This window comes from Falco cherrug, chromosome 1 (assembly GCF_023634085.1).
Source record: "Falco cherrug isolate bFalChe1 chromosome 1, bFalChe1.pri, whole genome shotgun sequence".
NCBI lineage: Eukaryota > Metazoa > Chordata > Aves > Falconiformes > Falconidae > Falco > Falco cherrug.
Genome location: NC_073697.1, coordinates 20445296 through 20464447, shown reverse-complemented (window position 1 = coordinate 20464447; position 19152 = coordinate 20445296). Strand labels below are relative to the sequence as shown.

Below are 19152 nucleotides of genomic sequence, written 5' to 3'. Positions count from 1 at the left end.
AAGCATGTATAATGCTCACTATGTTACATCACTGAGGCCACAGTCACATATACCTGAATATATGAGTTGGTCTTTGGAAGAATAACTCCTTCAGAGAGCACCTTAAAGATTATTACTTGACTGGTACCTTTCAAAGTTGTACATTAACAATGGTACCACAGGCATGGGGAGGGGGAGTAAAATAAAAAAATAATAAAAAAAAGAGGAGAAAAGACTCAATCTTCAAAATACTGCCACACTGAGGTGTTACATTCTGTTTGGTTACAGTTTTTTAATAAACCTGTTGGTCTATCTGGGTTGCAGCAAAAATTATGACAAAACATCACAAGCCTCTGTCAATTCATATTCAAGTATTTCTTTCCTGACCTCCAGAATGACATCTGTGGGTTCCTAAAAAAAAATTAATTCAAACTGCTCAGTTACAAGGAAGGAAGAGTAAGAAAAGAGGCTCTGTAAACTTCAAGAAAGGTTAATAATTATTATAGAAGAAACCTCATTGTTCCAGTTTTCCTCTGCCTGGCCAAGAAAACAGAAGGTATCCAGCAAATGAAGGTGCAACTCCGTTGCTTTATTATCTGGTGCGCTGCTTCCCTTCTTCCACTATGCTCCAAGGCACCAGGTTCATTCTGCCATTTGAATAAACGGATAGAGGGATGAGGGACTCTGCCATACTAAATCTATCAATTCCTATAAAAATTCCTGTGCTGAAGTCAAAATGAAAGGTTAAGAACAAGTTCAGCAAAGAGATTTTAGAATGAAAAGTTAAGAATCTGTAGGCAAGCCATCAAGTCAATTGAAATCACAGTCATAATGTCACATTCATCTTCCATTCAAGTACATACCGTATGCATGAATTTCCCAAGGGGGGGAAAAAGTACAGAAAGCATGCTCCTGATTTGACAAAGGAAATAGGCAAGAGTCTTATAATTCAGTAAGAATGAAAATCCATAGGTTTGCAATCTTAGAATTCCAGGTTCATTCCAGACAAAAGTGTCTTCTGTGCAGAAGAAACTCAGTGAACCCAGCACAATCCCTCTTTAGGAAAATGATGTTTTAAACTCATATTGGTATCAAACTACTAATGAAAATGCGGAATGATTACTGATTCTTTTCGAAACCAAGACAGACTAATGAAGCTGACTATCCAAGTAGATAATCTTGACCTGCAGTATATGTATTTTATGCCAATTAAGGCGAAAACATAAAAAGACCATAAAAAGGCCAATTGCCAGAGGCAAGTCTCGTACCCAAAATAATTTTTCCCCAGACAAGAAAGCTGTATGCGCTGTTGCAATGGAACGCTTTTGAATTTATGACATGACGTAATACCAAGGACTTTTATACAGCAACTGTAACTCTCCAAACTTTTTTCCCCTCAATGTATAATTACCTCTTTCAGACCCAAGCAACAGTCACCCTTTTGTTATGCGATAGTGAACGTCACTTTCAGCATCTTAATCAGGTCTTAATTTTGCTTTTGCCAAGTACCATTTTCTATTCTGCTTCCACAGAACACACAAAGTGAACTCATAACATTTATCTAATCATAACCATCATGCTTGCTCACAAGCCCCAACATGTTAAAAGTATCATATACTTTTAAACGCAACATATTTCTTGAAAGACAGGAAGACGATCAAGTATATATGCACACACAGAAGATAAATATGTGTTCTGTGTATCTTACACACATCTCCATTTTTGAAGTAAACAGCTTATGATACAGACTTAAAGTACATTTTTCCGTTTATAATGCTTATGTAAATAGTATAATGTGTCCTGCTGTTCCTTCGAGGTTCTAGCATTTTCTACCACCTAACTTCAAAAAGAACATGGAATGCACAGGACTATTAAAGATATGATACATTTTGTGCTGTACTTATGCATAAAAGTTTTAGGTTTGTTTTTGTTGGGTTATTTGAAGAGTTTGCTTCATATTTCAATTTTATAAGCAAGACTGACATTTTAGATTTACAACCGTGCTTGCTAATGTGACTTGAACTCTAATCAATCTCTTCAAAATGATCAAAGTTTTGATTGAGTAGGGAGGATGGAAAAGACTGACATTTGAAAGTAAGTGTAGGGTCAACTAAAAGCAGAGTGGTGGGAAATACTGTACTGGAAAGAAACCAGGACAGGCAGTACCTGACCTTTCTGCCCCCAAAGAATAATCTGTTGTCTCTGAGGCAACTGAAGTTCAATTGGCCTTCCAGTAAAAAGCAAGCTGGTCTTCAGAGACCAGAAATATAATACACTAGAAAAAAACACATTTTGTATTTCCATATTTCAGTTATTTTCACTTTTCTATGTGATTAATATATTACAATTTTCACCTTAAAATGGTAACATTCAATTTCCACTGTCACCAGTGGGATGTGAGAGCTTTCAGTTGTTAACAGTAAGTTCTGAAAATGCTATTGTTGACTGATAAGACACAGAAATAGCCACATAAATAAACCCTAGCACCCTCATCAAACAGGGTACAAGGATTACTTTTACATGTAGCACAATCTTGTGCTGTAATACCTGCTCCATATGCCAGAGAGTAAGAAGAGTGAGAGAGAAAGAGGAGACATGGCTTTTATTTCTGATTCTGGAAGAAAATTCTATTTAAAGCAAAAATGCAGTCTAAAAAAATTGGTATATAATAGTTTATTGATAATTATTTATATATATATATATATTTATAATGGGTGGGGAGAGATGCCTTGAATAAGTGTCTATTCCTAAGTCCATAAAATACACATTTCAATAGCCAAAAGTTTTCTTTCTTCAGTTCTTTGGCACTGGTGGCAGTTCTTGTTTGTAAATGCTAATGGTACTAAGAAACAAAGAAAATCCTGGCAGCATATGTTAATATGTTATTTAGAAGAGCGAGCTGAATAGTTTCTGTGACTGCTTCTAATGCCACACAGGAAATAAGACCAAACCCCTCATCCTCTTAAAGACACTTATCTTTCATAGTGGCTTCATGTATGATTACATTTATGAATATAGTAATCATTGAAAACACAGCCCATTTTCTCACCTTTAAAGGATTCTTAGTAGGTCTGGGCATTGGACTTAGGGACTTTTCAATTAGCTTACTGAGCAAGGATATGTCAATAGTATATATGCCTTCACCTCCTAAGACATGCAATGGAAATTGGGAAATGAAAAAGTCTAGGAAACGGTAACAAAAAAGATTACGAACATGGGAAGTAGTCATGCAAAGTTCTGGAAACAGAAACGACTTCAGAGAAGCTGACTAAGAAGGAAATGGCACATGTACAGAAAGCAATGAATGGAATAGCTTTTAACCCTTTCTATTAATGAAAGAACTAAAAGATAGTTATTGAAATTCCATTGCAGTAACCTGACACACACTCCCCTTGCCAAAATCTCTTTTCACAGTTAAGAATATCTGGATCCTGTTGCTATAAATTACAACTCAAGTAATTATAAGAAAATAATGAGAACATTTACAGCTATCTTTAGCCAGATAAAAAATTGTAGGTGAGAATACTTGAGTGTAAAAAGCAATCTTTAGTATCAGGGAGCCAACAATAAACGTCTCCCATAGGTCCATTTTTCTGTAACTGTCCACTACTGTTTTTCCTGTAACTTCTGCTGAAACGTCTGGTAACATCCAACACGCCAGACAGCTCTGCAGGAACAGTCTGCTCTGGGTGACATTTACTATGTCCCCTGCATCTGCAGAAGCAGAAGCCAGATGAAATAAGGAGTAACTACTGAAAACAAAACTTTCAACACTCTCCAAGTGTGCATGAAGCAGCAGACTGCCATAGGCACCTAGGCAACTGAAGGGTGTATGAATGAATAGTAGAGGCAACTGCTGACCATGTCCAAACCCTGAAAAGTCAGCAATCTCTGCAATATGCAGCTGACGAAAGCTAGTGATGAAGAATAATTTTGGTGAAACATGGCAGTAATTTAAAGTATTAAGAAAATCTCCAGTAAATGAAGGCACATAAAAATTCTCAGAGAAGGACTAGGACTAGATACAGATTACAGCTGTTTCTAGAAATACTTTGATTTGGGAAAATACGGTTTATCTAAGTAATGAGGAAAACTGAAGGAATAATTGAAGCAGGAAAGCATGCTTTCATGCAGCTCCTACTTTCAATTAAAGAAAGAAAAAAGAATAAACATAACCACTGCCCCAAATTGGTCTGGAAAAGCACACTGTGAATTCAAGACCAGTGGATCCTGGATCCACAGTGTGCAAAAATTTGCATTTACACTGCAAGGTAGCCAACAGCTGATAAACAGCACAGCAATCTGAAAGCTGAAAAAATTATTGACAATGATTTCAAAATAGAGAAATTCTCAAGGTACTATCTAGAGCCAGGCTGAGATTATCCTAAAACAATACAGCAAATCTCCTGACCTGTAGACATCAGCAAAATATCATAGCTGCAATTTTTCATTAAATTACTGTTTTATTGTCAGTGAAATGTCACCAGATTATTTATTAAAAGCCAGATCGATTAACAAACCCTTAAGACTTTCCTGCTAAATGCTTATTCTAATTTTGCATCTAAGTTTAGATATTTGTGAACAAATGTACAACTGTTCTGACTGAGCCATCTAGGATAAGGCTGAAAGCTGGCAGTTCCCTTGTGACTAGTTCATTAAGAGCCAGTATCACAAAACAAAAGCACTTATACTAATTCTATACCCTGTTCTGATACCCTTCTCAAAATCCTTGAGCAACAACTTAAATTCTTGCATTTGATCATTCTGAAAGACATTCTTTTCCAACAGTTTCTGCACATTCAGCCTCCCCACCTACCTTCCAAAAACTGTGAGATACGTTGTATATAGGATGGGGTATACTGAATGAAAGGTACTTGACAGTGATCTATGAACTGTAATATGATACGCTGCATTTCAGCGCTGCAAGCATACACAGCAGCCATGATTTCTTCATTGAACAATAAAAAAACAACCTATGAGCAGATGTTGAAAACATCAAACCAGATTTCACTAAACAGATATTAGAGATTTCTGAATTCATATTTGTGTCACTTGAAAACATCAGAAGCATTCAGATTCCATGTAATGAATTAGATACTTTTTCCTGTATAAGCTAATCTACAACTGTTATCCTGCCATACAACTTATACAGGAACCCAATCAGCATGAACTTGTAACTTGCAACATCTAAATTGTATTAATAATGGTGAAAATTACTCTTAAAGGATGCAAAACTACAAATAAAAGTGTGTGCAACACTCTTGGCAACTGAAGAGGGTACATAAAATTCCCTGAATGGTCTTTCATTAGTTGGGCAATCAAAGACCATACGAAGTGTAACTTTATGCCGCAGCCAATAGGTGCAAGGCCGTAGTCCCACTGCAATTGTCTTGCTGCTGCAATAAAGTCAAGGAGACAAAGGGATAGATCAACTCACATCACACTGAAACGGCTTCTCTCCGGTGTGGGTTCTCATGTGCTCATCTAGGCCTCGCTTTTGACTGAAAGCCTTGTTACACTCTGAACATTGGTACGGTTTTTCCTGTATGAAATGACAACAGTGAGCAAAAGTGAGTGAAAGTGAGTCAACACAGAGCCCAAGTCATTAAAGGAGTGGAATTCCATGCTGGATGGTGCAAGTTTTATATTCTCTCTAAGGGATTACAGTCAGTGAAAACAACAGAAAACGACTTTTAAATGATTAAGTGAAAGCTGGGAAAGCTGTGGCCTGACAGTTTCCACTTCAACACCCACTTATGAATTAATTATCTGTTCTAGTCTTTCAAACCCAGCCATTTTAGGAGTCTGTTTTTCGTAATGTGAAAGGTACAGAAACATAAAATTCCAATGTGCTTTCCTTTATCCTCCACAAAAGCTTAAAGCATAAAGAAAAGTAAGATGTCTATAAAAACCTCAGGTTACTTAGCAGGTTTCCAAGCAAGGGAAGAAGTAAGGAGAGGAACAGAGAGTACAATGAAAGCTTGTGGTAGAGAAAAGGCTTACTTTTTGAAACGTGGTGACAGAAGGTTAATCACATATTCATTGCAGAATCTTAAAAAAATTGCAGATGACAATGAAGCCATATGTATTTTCATTAGAACTATTGGTTAGCAGCTACTGTAACACACTATGTTATCAAAGTTGCAAGCTGACTGACCTCAAACAAAAAAATCAGAGATATGTATGGAAAACCACTTATATATTTTCTTCTTTGAAGTTCTTCCTTAATATAGGAACTTACATAAGGTGTAATTCCTCCTTTATTCCACTAAAGTTAAAAAAGAACTGTATGGAAAACAACATTTTAAAAAATCAATTAAATGTAAAAGTTAGTATTATGGCATCACACACTGCCTCATTAAAATTTTGATGCTCTAGAGGCACCTTTATTTTTTAATCGAACAATTATACTTCTTTCAACTCTCATTTTACTTTCTTCTGTGGTCTCAAATTCTGTATTGCTTCATTCTAAAATGTTTCTAATGTTTCTTCATTCTAAAATTCTAAATTCAATCTAAAAAAACCAAACACACTAAAGATGGCTATTTTAGACGACAAAGTAAACATTTTTTACTAAATTAAAGACTGAAAATCTATAGGCAATAAAAATGCTAAGTCTATGAACTAACAAATAATAGGCAGTAACCTTAACGGACTTTTGGGAGATAACGTGGGATCCAAGGATAAGTAAGAAGGAACAACTCAGCTTAGGTGTTGAAGTACAGTGGGAAGAAATTCTCTGGTTATTGAATTCCTACTCTCAGTATGTAGGGGACAATGAGGTCTCCATGTATTGCTGAATCCTGCCAGGTACACAGCATAAACCGTACACATATACATAATACAATGGGTTATAAATCAGTGTTGTTCTGGGTCTGCCCCAAGCGCTCTCTCTCTTTAGGGCAGCTCTTTGCAGGTCCAGAGATCTCAGTGGGTGTGAAGACTTGGTTAAGGCAGTGTCATAGACAGAAATGTCTCAACTTGTAGTGGCAGGAATCCTCTAGCTCACCAAAATCAGGTCATTAGCTGCGTACATAGGGTAAAGCATTTCTCCAGCAATTTTGCTTTCAGATATGAGTAAATCATGAGAAATAAATTTCATTATGATACAAGACAAATCTTCCTGCTGACACAGGCTGAGTACATGGTTCCCAGCTGCATATAATCAAACTGGCCTAAAGGGAAGCCACAAATGAGCTTTTCTGTGCAAGATTCTCCTTACACATGTTTATCATCTTTGTGTTTTTCCATCTCATCTTAATTTTGTAATCTCCATGATTCTTCAGTATAGAATAAAACATTAAAAAAACCCTAAAAAATCTGAGCTGACCTTAAAGAAAAAATCATCATCTAGACCAAAAACTTCATGTCACAGGGAGTTTCGCTCAACTGGCTAAGGACTTCATGGAGCAGGTCGGTAAATTTTAAGGAACTGTATGAAGAAGCCATGTGAAAAGCAGGTTTCTGATCACTCCCTCAATTGGTTTTGCTTTCTGGTTAACATAAACCACATTTTCTGTGAGTTGTCCGAAAACAGCCTTTCTCTGTGAAGGCTGTTCCACAGAAAGTGTAAATTAAAGTATATGTGTACATCTTACACACCTAGGAAAACATTCGTTATTGCAAACTGTACCAGGTGTACTTGCTCTTTTTATCATCTTGAGGTATCTGAAGAGTTCACTTGATCACAGTTACCTTATTCATCTCAAACTTAAATGGACTTCAGGATTCCAATTAGAAGAAAGAGGCATTATAAACTCTAGGAAGCTGAAGTCACAAACCTGGGCTGTAATATCTTCCCCTAAAGTTATGTTTGGCTATTATTCTCTATGGCAAAGAAATGTGTATCTAACCATCCCCTTGGCATTTGTAGTCAAATTCACATATGTAGTGCATGAAAAACACCAAAGTTGTCTTTGATCTAATTTTAGATTCCTTACATACGTATATTCCAGTGACTTCAGCAGACACAACTCTGATTCACACCAGCCCCTCCTTCTCTAAGCTATGTTGCCCTTCATTCACGTCTGTGTCCATTCCAGCAAAATCCGTAGTGCTGTCCAGAGCAAAACTTGGCCCTACATTTCTCTCCAGAGAAAAAGACTTTTTTGTCAGTTTAAAAGACGACGTCATTCTCAGAGCCTAATTTCTTCAAAACAAAACATTCTGTGCTTTTCCTTTTCTCTCCCCCTCCTTCCTGTCATATCAAATTTCCATTTCACAATACTTGGAGAAGGCAACAACTGTAACATGGAAAAGATGATGTTGGCTTGGCATAAGCATCACTGCTCTAAATGTGAACAGAAAAATAATAAATAAAACCCACAGTAATAAGTCTGAAAGAAAGTTAAAGCCACCACAGAAGGACAATAAGGACCAATGATGAGATTAGAAGCAAGCTGGACAAATCTAAAACATCAAGCAAAGGGAAAAATCTGCTAACTGTCAACAAAACAGGAGGTCATTGGGAAGATCATATAAGCCCGACTTCAGAGGAGTTATCAACTGCTTGTACTATAAATCTACCCTCTATTCAAAAAGCATCTGTCAGGCCACGACTATGGTAGCAGCAAAGCCAAAGGATTACATGTGTTTTCTCTTATTGCTGATATAAATGAGGAAGGGAGCAGAGACAGTGAGAGAGACAGGATGTAGCTGATACAGCAGTGATTTAATATTACATTAAGTATACCAGGTATAAATAGAAATATGTAGATAAGGATTTATAACCATACTACTCTAAACAAAGAAAGGCCAAGGAGAGCCCAAATGGGATGTGGTATTCTGGAAGGTGCTTTGCTGTAAGACTGGTATGCTAACTTAGAAGCTTTCATCTCTGATAATTTTCTATTCATTACTTTAAAACTGGGAGGATTTCAATATTTTAACAATTATGACAAGTAAAACAGCAACTATAATACACTTCATCTGTCTGTGGATAGCTGAACCAAACAACTACCTTGGATTCTATGCAAAGTGTGCTTTGCATTAGAAAGACATCAGAACACAACCAATTCTCAAGGCCATTTGACGCCACCTTTAACAGATTGGCAGAATGTGTACAGAGTATCGTGCAACCACAGCACATGGAAATACTTAAATGCACAATATTTGAACTGCTAACTGCTGCTGTAGTTGACTGTATTCTCCCTTGAGAAATATAAATAACTTATATTAAAATTATATATTAAGATTAGTTTAGCACTAGTGCATATGTTTTTTTCTGTAAGCCTGGTAAAATTAATTACACAGTTAAAACATAAAGTACTTTGGTAGGAGTATCTCCAAATAACTTTATAGATCTGAAATTAAAACTATTACAAGAGCTCAACAGCAAGAAAAACATAAGCTAGACACTAATATATCCAAAATAATCATAGCTCAAGATTCAAATAAATAAGAGTTAAGAACAGTTCTAATAACTCTTTCCAAGGTGGCAGAAGCAAGTTTAAACTGGGCTGAACCCACGCTCGTTCTTACCCCATTATTCTTTACTTTTTTGGTTACGTTAATTTACTACAATGATTACACACTTGTACTACTCAGAAAGTTAACTTATTGACTACAGAAATGTTACTCAATAATCCTTTTTAACACTTAGGTTTTAATTGACATGTAAGAGCATACTTAAAATCCCAGATCTATCTAGGATATAATCTCTCTTATGCTCTCTTTTTTATATCCTGAATTCAGCAGATTTACTTCAGAATTTCACATATTGCATGTTTCTTCTTGTAGATCATGTTCATATATCTAAACACACATTAGAATTACTAGCATCTCAGGGTAAGACATACTGACCATGATAAGTTTCACAGAACTATCAGCTTCCTGGGACTGCATTTTCTACATGCTGAAAACCAAACATTCAGAGAAACAAGGAAAACCCTACCAGATCTTATATTACTTGTAAACATTTATACTTGTGACATGAGTGTAAAAATTGCCAGACACAAAAAACAGCAATAGTACAGGATGAGAAAATAGCCTTTTTTTTTTTTCCTCTGGAGACATACAAAATTGCAATCTGTATAACAGACAAAGCTGGAGATAAACACGACGTATTTTGGAAAAATGAACAGTATGGCCCAGTGCATACATGAAGATTCTTGGTAAAACCTGAGTAAGCCTGAAAAAGTTTCAACCTGAAACCCTTGTGCTTTGTGTGTTTTAAAACTTATCCTAATGCCAGTAACACTTTTTTCAATTATTACTTAATGTTGATGTGTCCCTCCCAACTACACTCAGGAGCTCTTTAGCCAGCTGTACATGGCATGTATCAAAGATGGTGACAGCACAGGTATCATCCTTTAAAAAACCCCACCTGAATGTGAAGTGAAGGTTCAGGGCTACAACAGCCTGAAAAGCATGAGAGGCCTGGAGAAGAGTCCTGCAAGAGGCAACCTAACACAGGGTTCATGATGCATACCCCCAAGCAACCCACAACCCACTTTGCAGCCCTGCTAACAGCAAACTTCTACCAAAACTTCAACAGAACAGTGATGAACAAGTAACAGAAGTCCTAGAGAATCAGTTGGATCTTTCTGCTTGGTCTAGAAACTGCCCACAGATAGTGTCGGACCATGCTGCGGGTCAGGCCAAGTGAGTAGATCTTTACAAGAAAACCTGTTAGACAGCAGCTGTGGTAACAGACCTTTAAGCCTCAGCAAATCCCAGTGTCCAAGTACAGGTTTTTTTCTACATTTAAGAAAAATGATGGGTAGTTTCACTATCAATGAAGTGCTGACATGCAATATATTGCTCAGTTCTTATTAAAAGACCAGTTTTCATCTTACCTGAAGGGCTGGGAATAGAGGTACTATACAGTACGAAAGACAGTAAAACATCTACTGAAACAAGGGTGGCTTAGGTAGCTGATTTTATATTTTTTTTTTAGGGCTGAAATGTAACTAAACAAGACTAAGCTGATTAATGTCAAAAAAGCCCATCAGCAATACTTTCTGCTAGGTCATCACCACTAGCAACACATCCCCCATTGAGAAGAGAGGCTGAGTCACTTAAGATCACAGATGGTGTGAATTAATGGAGTCCAGTTTTGTATTTGTGAAAAATGTGCAATAACTAACAAGATGGTCTCTTAGTAATTGGAAGGTTTCTGGAAGTTGCAGCAAGTGGCTCACCCACAGACAAGAGGCCTACTTGAACTATCAGACTTGCATTTAATTACTACAGTAATATTGACACAGGGAAACAAAGGCTGATGAGCATACACAGCTCTACAGAGGTGAGATTTGAATCTTATAATTATTAAAATTCAATAAACAATCACTTTAAAAGTACAGATTTCCACAGTTGAGAAATAAAATCCTTTAAAAAATATTTCCAATAACTAAGGCAGGCACAGAAAATCTCCTGTTGAAACAGTTGTGAAAGGATGTTGGCAAATTTTAACAAAAGTCACTTTTCTAACAATAGCATCAGTCATTTTTAATAAAAGTAAATTCCATTTTGGGTGTTTGGAAAAAAAATCTGAAATTCTTGCAATAAAAATTGTAACGAAAATAAAAACATGCATCTTTACTGCAATGCCTGCCAGAAGAATAAAAGGTATATTTCTTAAAAAACTCAGTATATGCAATTGGTTGGACTTTACTATATCATTAATTTCCCATTTTCCACAGTATTTCTGCCTATTCGCTACCTAAAATCTGTAAAGTTTTTGTTTCTTTGTTTTTTTAAAACCACTGAAGTAATTTCTGCCCCTAAGATTTAGTGAAAGGGGCTTATTTAATCAGCCAGGATGAAAATTCAATAATGTTGATTCTGCTCTTGGAAGAAGAACATTATCAATATAAAAAAAAAATAAAATACATTTTCACTCTGTGAGGAATAGGTGATCATCAGTCAACATAACATAAAAAATGTGTGAAAATATAGGTGCAGTGGGATTCAAAACTTCTATATTCTGTATACAAATACAGATTCCACAGGCAAGGAAACCACAGCACTGGCAAAGTCATCATCCTCAGACAGATGTTTGGGAACTCACTCATGTCTCACCAACAGGGAAATACAGAGAAAAATCTAATATTGAAAAAATTTCAAAATTCAATCAACACCTCATATGATTTCAGTACACACTGTCATGTACACATAAGACTATATTTAGTACCCAATGTATTTTTTTATTTTATTTTTGGCAATAGCATGGTATGCTGTTTCTAGAACACATGACCTTTTTAAAAACTTTAAGCCCAAATATTTCATGGGAAATACAGAACAAGGGAAATTATTTCACAGTTGTCAATATTGTTCTTTTTTTAAAATTACTTCATTTTAACATACTTCTGGGTTAAAAAAAAAAGAATAGAGGGGTTTGCATAAACTTCCAAATGTGTACCTTGGAAAGCCTGTTTAACTCAGGACCTGGACAAGGACAACTTTCTTGTACTGTCCCAGCAACAAGTTGAAACACTGACTTGAATAGAACACCTCTCCAGGAGATTGCCTAGCTTCCAGACTTATGAAGACTCATAGTCCCATTAAATACATAAATAAAAGTAACTCGAGGTTGGCTAACTCTCTCACATACTGTGTCAGGCCTCGAGTCCTTAGCTTCTAAGGATACCTTTACACTGAAGTCACTCACGTGATTGCAGCGCATGCAGATATATTCATAAAATATACGCTCAGCCACCACTAACAAATTCACTCTGAGAAGGAAGTGTTCATGAGCTGACTTCAAAACATATCTAATACTCAGGCTACGAGATCACACCAATCCTTGCAATTGAGGCTACACTGCTAACAGTATCCAAGCTGCCCAGCTTCAAATGAATAAGAAATAGGAGACAAAGCTTCCTAAACACTACTGTGAGTACAGATAGCTTAAGTGTCCAGAAACTACATTATATCAACTGCAACCTATTAATCAGTTCCATGCAAAGTGTATACATATGTATGTATATATATATATTTTATACACACACTGGCCAAGCATTTCAAATGTGGAAAAGTAAAGTTAGTTGCAGTGACCAAAAATACGCTTATCACTTAAATTGCTCTATTTCTTACAGTATAATCTCTGAACGTTAGGTGCTTTTAAAAACATACTTAAAGATTAATGCATCTTTAAATAGTAGGCAGTTACGCATGAAAAAATGTACCTATTAATACACTTTAATTTCCAAATAATATCTTAGAAATGTACTATTTGAGCATTACAGCCAGCCACTTTCCAACCACCAGAAATAAGATTTTTAAACAAGCTATAAAATTTACATGTGTCTGTTATACCTTCAAAGTATAAATATTCAAACCAAGCGATGAAAAAACATTTGCAAATGGCTTCTACTCTTCCTGTTTTCCATCACTGCCATGTATTTAACTGAAACAAACTGTAATAAAACTACCACTTCCAGAAGTAATGAAAACATCAATTTGACATGACAATAACTCTGGGCATCCATCAATGATCATATTTCAAAACATTAACAATTACATTGCAGTAACATACAACAATTTCTCTACGTGTTTAAGCTCAAACTATGCAATATTACGTCAAGCACTGAATAAAGCCTTAGGAAATAGATGAAGTTTACTGCACTGTGAAGGCTGGAAGTATGCATGTATTTCTGCAAAGCTGATATGGTCTGTAAATTCATTTCATCAAGAACTTCAATCAATTCTTCATGTATGATTTCTTTGGCTGTTATATTTCTTTTTCTTCAGGGAAAAAAAAAAAGCCAAAAAACCAAACCATAAACGAAACACATCTACTTTAATAGAAACAAATCAATACTCAGGTGACATTTCAATATTAGGTAGTTGAGTATTTTCATCTCCTTACACTGTCAGTAGGGGTTTTGGTTTACCTCCTCTGTTTACTTCAGAGTTTGAGTTGACACCTGTGGCCACCCAGGTTGTACTCAGTTTAGCAGCTGCCAGACCTTAATCAGCTTTCTACAATGATTTTTCCAGCAGCCTTCCCTGATCCACAGGATCAGGTTTGGCATTTAATCCCACGGGCAAAATATAGCTAGATTTTATATCTACAATGACATTTTCCCTTTTGAATGTTGTATTATTAATTTTAAGCTACTTCACAATTTTTCTGGCCAAAAGACCAGACTTTTTTAAAAGATATTTACAAGCATAGCCCTTAAGGGAGGGTGCTATGATTATGCTTATTTCCACATTACTGGGCTTAGCTGATACAAAAACACCTTCTGGATTTATACATCTTGTTATTTATTATTTGAATAATTATTTTACATGCAAGAATAAATTTCAGAATAAAATGTATGTGTAGGAAAGGGTAAGAAAAGGAATAGCCACCATCCTTACAATCTTTTGAAAAGTCAACATGTCAGATGCCTGAAGAGAGAAATTTCAAGTGTGACTTCCTGGGTTTTCTTGTTCTTAGAACTGACAAAAATAAACATTGGCAAACACGCTACATTTTTTATTTCCTGATCTTTAGTTTTGTGTTTGTTGAAAAGGCCTAAGATCATAGAACAAGTTAAAGTGAATTAAAATCACGTTGAGGAGTTTCAAGCTTTTTCTGCACAGGTATAATCTTTCTTCACTGGAAATGTTCTTACATAGCACAGTTAAAATACATCTCCCTTAGTGTTTGTATTCAGATCAGGTGTGTGCTTTTGAAGCACACTTCCCAAATGTCCCGTTACTGTGCTTTGGTGCACATTTTCAAAATGTTTTGGACTGCGTAACCTGGATTCCTTTTGAGAAAAAAATAAACCAGAAGGTTTAATGCATTCCAGAGAGTGCTATTGTGCATTCAGTCCATGGGACCATACTCCACCATCTGCAGTAAAACCCTTGAAAAACATACAAGATAAACATCAGGTCCTCAGCACCAACTGTTTCACTTTACATACCTACTACTGCATTCCTCTACTTGTTAATATGAATTAGACCACTACTAGCCTGAGCACTACAATGTGACTGCATGCATTCACTTCAAAAAAGATACACGTGAATCACTCAGAATTTTCAGTTGTGCTTCTACTGCTCTTGGTTAAAGACCTGAAACACTCAAAATTGGTAATTCAACTATCAGTACTACACAGAAATATGTTAGGCTATCAACCTCAAAGTAAACCATCTTAATATTCATAATACCTAATCACCTCTACAAAACAGAGTAACAAGACAATCTCACTAAATGAGCAAGACTGTCAGAGAATTGCCACCACCGCCTCCAGCAAATAGCTTGCACCTGCTTGAGGGTAAAATGGTAGCACAAGAGAGAACACCTCTGGCAGTGACAACAGACCTGCTTGGTTTTGAAGCACATGGCATAAAATGTCAGTATTTCTGCACCTCAACTTTGCTAGCATCCCTGTGTTCAGAGAAACTCCAAGGCACATGATACTGACATTATCAAACTATTATATAACCTACATACTCAACAGCTGTTTTTCCTACTGAAAGGGTTTTCATTGTTTTTCCTGTATATTTTTCTAGATATTTTTTCTTTCAACACACTACTAAATTAAAAACCATGTATAAACACCACCAAACACACAAGGATCAATTATTTAAGTTTTTCAGCGTGTCTTAACAAGATCCTGAATGTCAACCACTACATTCCTGACAAGCATCAACCTACTACAAACATTAAATAAATCTTCATATTCTTGCCAAGCACACAAGTGCTCTTGTAAATGGTCTCTTTTCAATTTACCTCTCCATATTTTCTCTCCCCCTCTTCCTTCTTATTCCTTCCAAATACCCAAACTCCCTTCACCACTCCATTCTCTTTCACTTACGTCTGAATCGCACCACCTAAAATACATATTTATTCCCCTATGCCTGTACTAATATTGACTCATCTGAACAATTGAACTTCAGCTTATTATCCTACAGTTCTGCATGAATAATGTTTTGCAGAACAGACACAGCATAAACACTTCTGACTTTAAAATCTATGAAAGTTCTTCATAAACTTTGCTCTCTGTTCTATTGTTTTTATTAATACTATTAGTCAACTTTTTTTCCTCTCCTACTAAAACTTTAAAATTTTTAGCTGTCCACTTTATTTAGATATTAAATAAGGTCTTGAAGTGTGAGGAAGAGGGAAAGTTGGGAGATGCAAGACTGTAGCAACAGGCTTTGGTTTTCAAAATTATTATTAATGTTAACATTATCAATATTGATTCTTATTACCTCAAAGCAAAAAAATTTTTTTTTGAGCTTTGTAATAGGAGTAGCATATAAACAGCATGACCACAAAAAGAATCAAAACGCCAAACCAAAGGCCTAAAACCATCACAGTGCCTGCATATTTTAATCCTCCAGCATAATCTTAAAGTTTTTGAGTAGTCTGCTTAGCATACTCACAAGAAAAATTGAAATATAATGTGTTCAGATCTAGATGATCATGACATCTCAAGTATATGGAAACACTCATATTACATTCAGTGGGAACCACACTTACTTTCTGTAAGGATGATATTTTGACTACATGATACAGCAGAATATTTTATGAGACGTTTTAAATTAAATGTTATTATGCTCTTAGTGCAATTATGTTCTTAGCGCAATAAAAAAATCTAATTACAACATCTACATATATTAAAAAGGAATCTCCACTCTGTAAAAATCTGTTTTCCTAACTCTTCCCTTTCCTATTAGCCAAATAACAAACATTGGTTGAATTGTCCTTTTATCATTCATAATAAATAATAAATTATATTTATATATATAAATATAATAATTATTTTCTTTTTCGTCCTGTTTCAACATTAAAGTCCTCAGTTTGCCTTTCAGTCCAATTTTATATAAGCATTTTGCAGGCCGCCTGCAAATTTCAGTCTGGTTTTGTTTTGGTTTTTTTTCTTCCATATAACACAGGCAGAATATGACGAATATGGGAATATATGTAAGCAACAAGTTACATAGAAGCAGCATGCAACCAAACACTAAATACATTTCAGAGCATAGCTAAGAGCAAGAAACATCCCAAGAAAACTACACTCAGCTAAAGAACAACTATAAGTTTTCCATTCAGTACAATTAAAAATCTCTACTTCAATTTTTCAATTGTTAACATAGTATTTATTACCTGCCCTCTGTGGGTAATCAGGACCTATGCATACAACTGAAAAAAAAACCCCACCCACAATTATCAACGGCTTTTCTCCACTGAAGTACTGCTTTTTCTAAGACTAGGATATGCAATCCTGCTGTAAATGACTTATCAATTAATTTACAGCTTTTAAGCAATGAAGATAATGTTTGTAAAGTTGTCTAACCTCACTCATGAGCATGGATTTTAGAAGAAATCATCACCTGGTATAAATCAGTACATCAATGGAGATACATCCTTACAGGCTCTAAAGGCCTATTCTTAACTCTTTTTGTCCTCTTTTTTTTCTACAGAGCCGGGGGGGGTTTGTTGTTCTTACTCAAACCGTGTGACAAATCAGGAAAACATTAAACTTGGCACTATTTCAGAGCTGGTCTTGTTTACCACTCCTCCCACTGACAGCCATGAAGAATATATACATGATAATGAAATTTCTCCTAGTGCAAAAACAGTAATATGGGACAGTAACAACAGAAAACAATTCCTAGCACTTCTTAAAGTGATTTAACAGCTGAAAAGAAGGAGAAACAACTAACAACATGGAACTAGCCTGCTGCCAATGAATCACCATTAACACCGCACAAACTATTAATTTACTTCTAAAGTTTGGGGTACTCAAGACCTAGGTAAAATGGTAGAAAATTAAACATTTTTGATCTTATTTTGAAAGCTATTCTTTCTGCAGATTTGCTCATGGAGAGTACTAAATTATCACCCTTTTCTACTTCCAAACAGATAAAGAACTTTCTTGGTTTGGCCTCAAGGCTGCCTTGACTGCTGTAAGCAGTAACAGCTCCCAAGGGATTACTAGCAAAAGCTACAGGCTACAGTATACTTCTATTTTTTTCATTTGCTTTCTTATGGTGGATAGGGAGGCCAGAGGCAGGTAGTATATGGAATGCTAGACCAGCCTAACCTGGAGATCTCCCTTTAGTAAGGGAATTCACATCTGGCAGTTTGAAGACAGCTCACCATCTCTTTGCTGGCTTAGTGAGGCCAAGATCTCGCCTTTGTCCTCTAGTAAACACACACACATAATAAGGCTCTCCCCTGAAACAGGGAACCTTTGTGCTAACTGAGGTTCAAGGTTCAAAAATAATCTTCGCAACATATGCAATTTGCCTTCTATTTTGCCTTCAGTTGTTGAAGTCATTTTGCAGCTTAATTTTTGTCATCAGTTACCAAAGAGCAGCTGCCACAAAAGCTCATAGTGATTGGATTTTAAGAAGACAGTAAGAACCAAAGCACTGGGTATTGAATTTTCAAGAATAGTGAAGCCTTTACAGAATTGTTTACTCAGTAAACAATCACATTGATTTGTATCTCGTAAATAACCACAGCTTAAAGGAAGAGTTACTTTATACAACATATAAGAAATCTAACACAGAAAAAAATAGGTCAGTAAGGGAGTCATAATTAGAATTTCACAAGTTAATGACTTACATCTTTGCCTCTTATTTTGATACGTATAAAAATCTTGGTTGGTATAGGCTAATCTCTACACAAACAGTAATTATTTACTTTTCTCCACACATGATTCATAGACAATCCTCAAGTAACCATAAAAACTGAGCTACACTTATGCTTATGTGGGACTTACCCTTGTGTGGGTGCGAATATGCATCTTCAATCCATCATTCTTGCTGAAAGCTTTGTCACAGTAAGGACACTGGTAAGGACGCTCACCTGAAAACAAGGCAGGCATTAGAATCAGTATATGAAGGCCTTGCAGCACAGTTATTTCTCAAATTGAGGTTTTTCTGGCCTCGTTTTCACTCAATTCAAACAAGAAGAGATCTAAGCATTAGAAAAATGACAAATAGAGGTCCACCTCAGCAGGGTGCAGGGCTGGATGAAAATATTCCTCTTTGCTGCTTGATTCTGTTCTAGCAATACATGAATACACACAAGAGAACCTTGGGGTGGGGGGCTGGCGGGGAAAGAAAGAAAAAAAAACAAAACACCTACTGCCCTTGCTCAAACACATTCTGCAGTGATTTACACATGGTCACTTTTACGGTTAGGCATTAAATGCTCCCAAATATTTCTTCTATTTCACATCTGGTCGTTATTAGAGCCCTCTGGGTGTCAGAATCCCA

The 19152-nt window shown here is 36.0% G+C and overlaps 1 protein-coding gene across 5 annotated transcripts in view; it reads right to left on the bottom strand.

Annotated features, from left to right (window-relative positions):
• PRDM5 (PR/SET domain 5) overlaps window positions 1-19152 on the bottom strand; it is an 87128-nt gene that overhangs the window by 682 nt on the left and 67294 nt on the right. For 4 of the 5 annotated variants that reach the window (XM_055696400.1, XM_055696405.1, XM_055696408.1 and 1 more), the window contains 2 exons: window positions 18654-18739; window positions 5417-5521 (listed from right to left, as the gene is read on the bottom strand). In XM_055696400.1, the coding sequence (XP_055552375.1) occupies window positions 5417-5521; window positions 18654-18739 (191 nt within the window). Of the gene's footprint in view, window positions 1-5416; window positions 5522-18653; window positions 18740-19152 lie in introns of those variants that run through there. The other variant, XR_008729842.1, reaches the window with a different exon arrangement.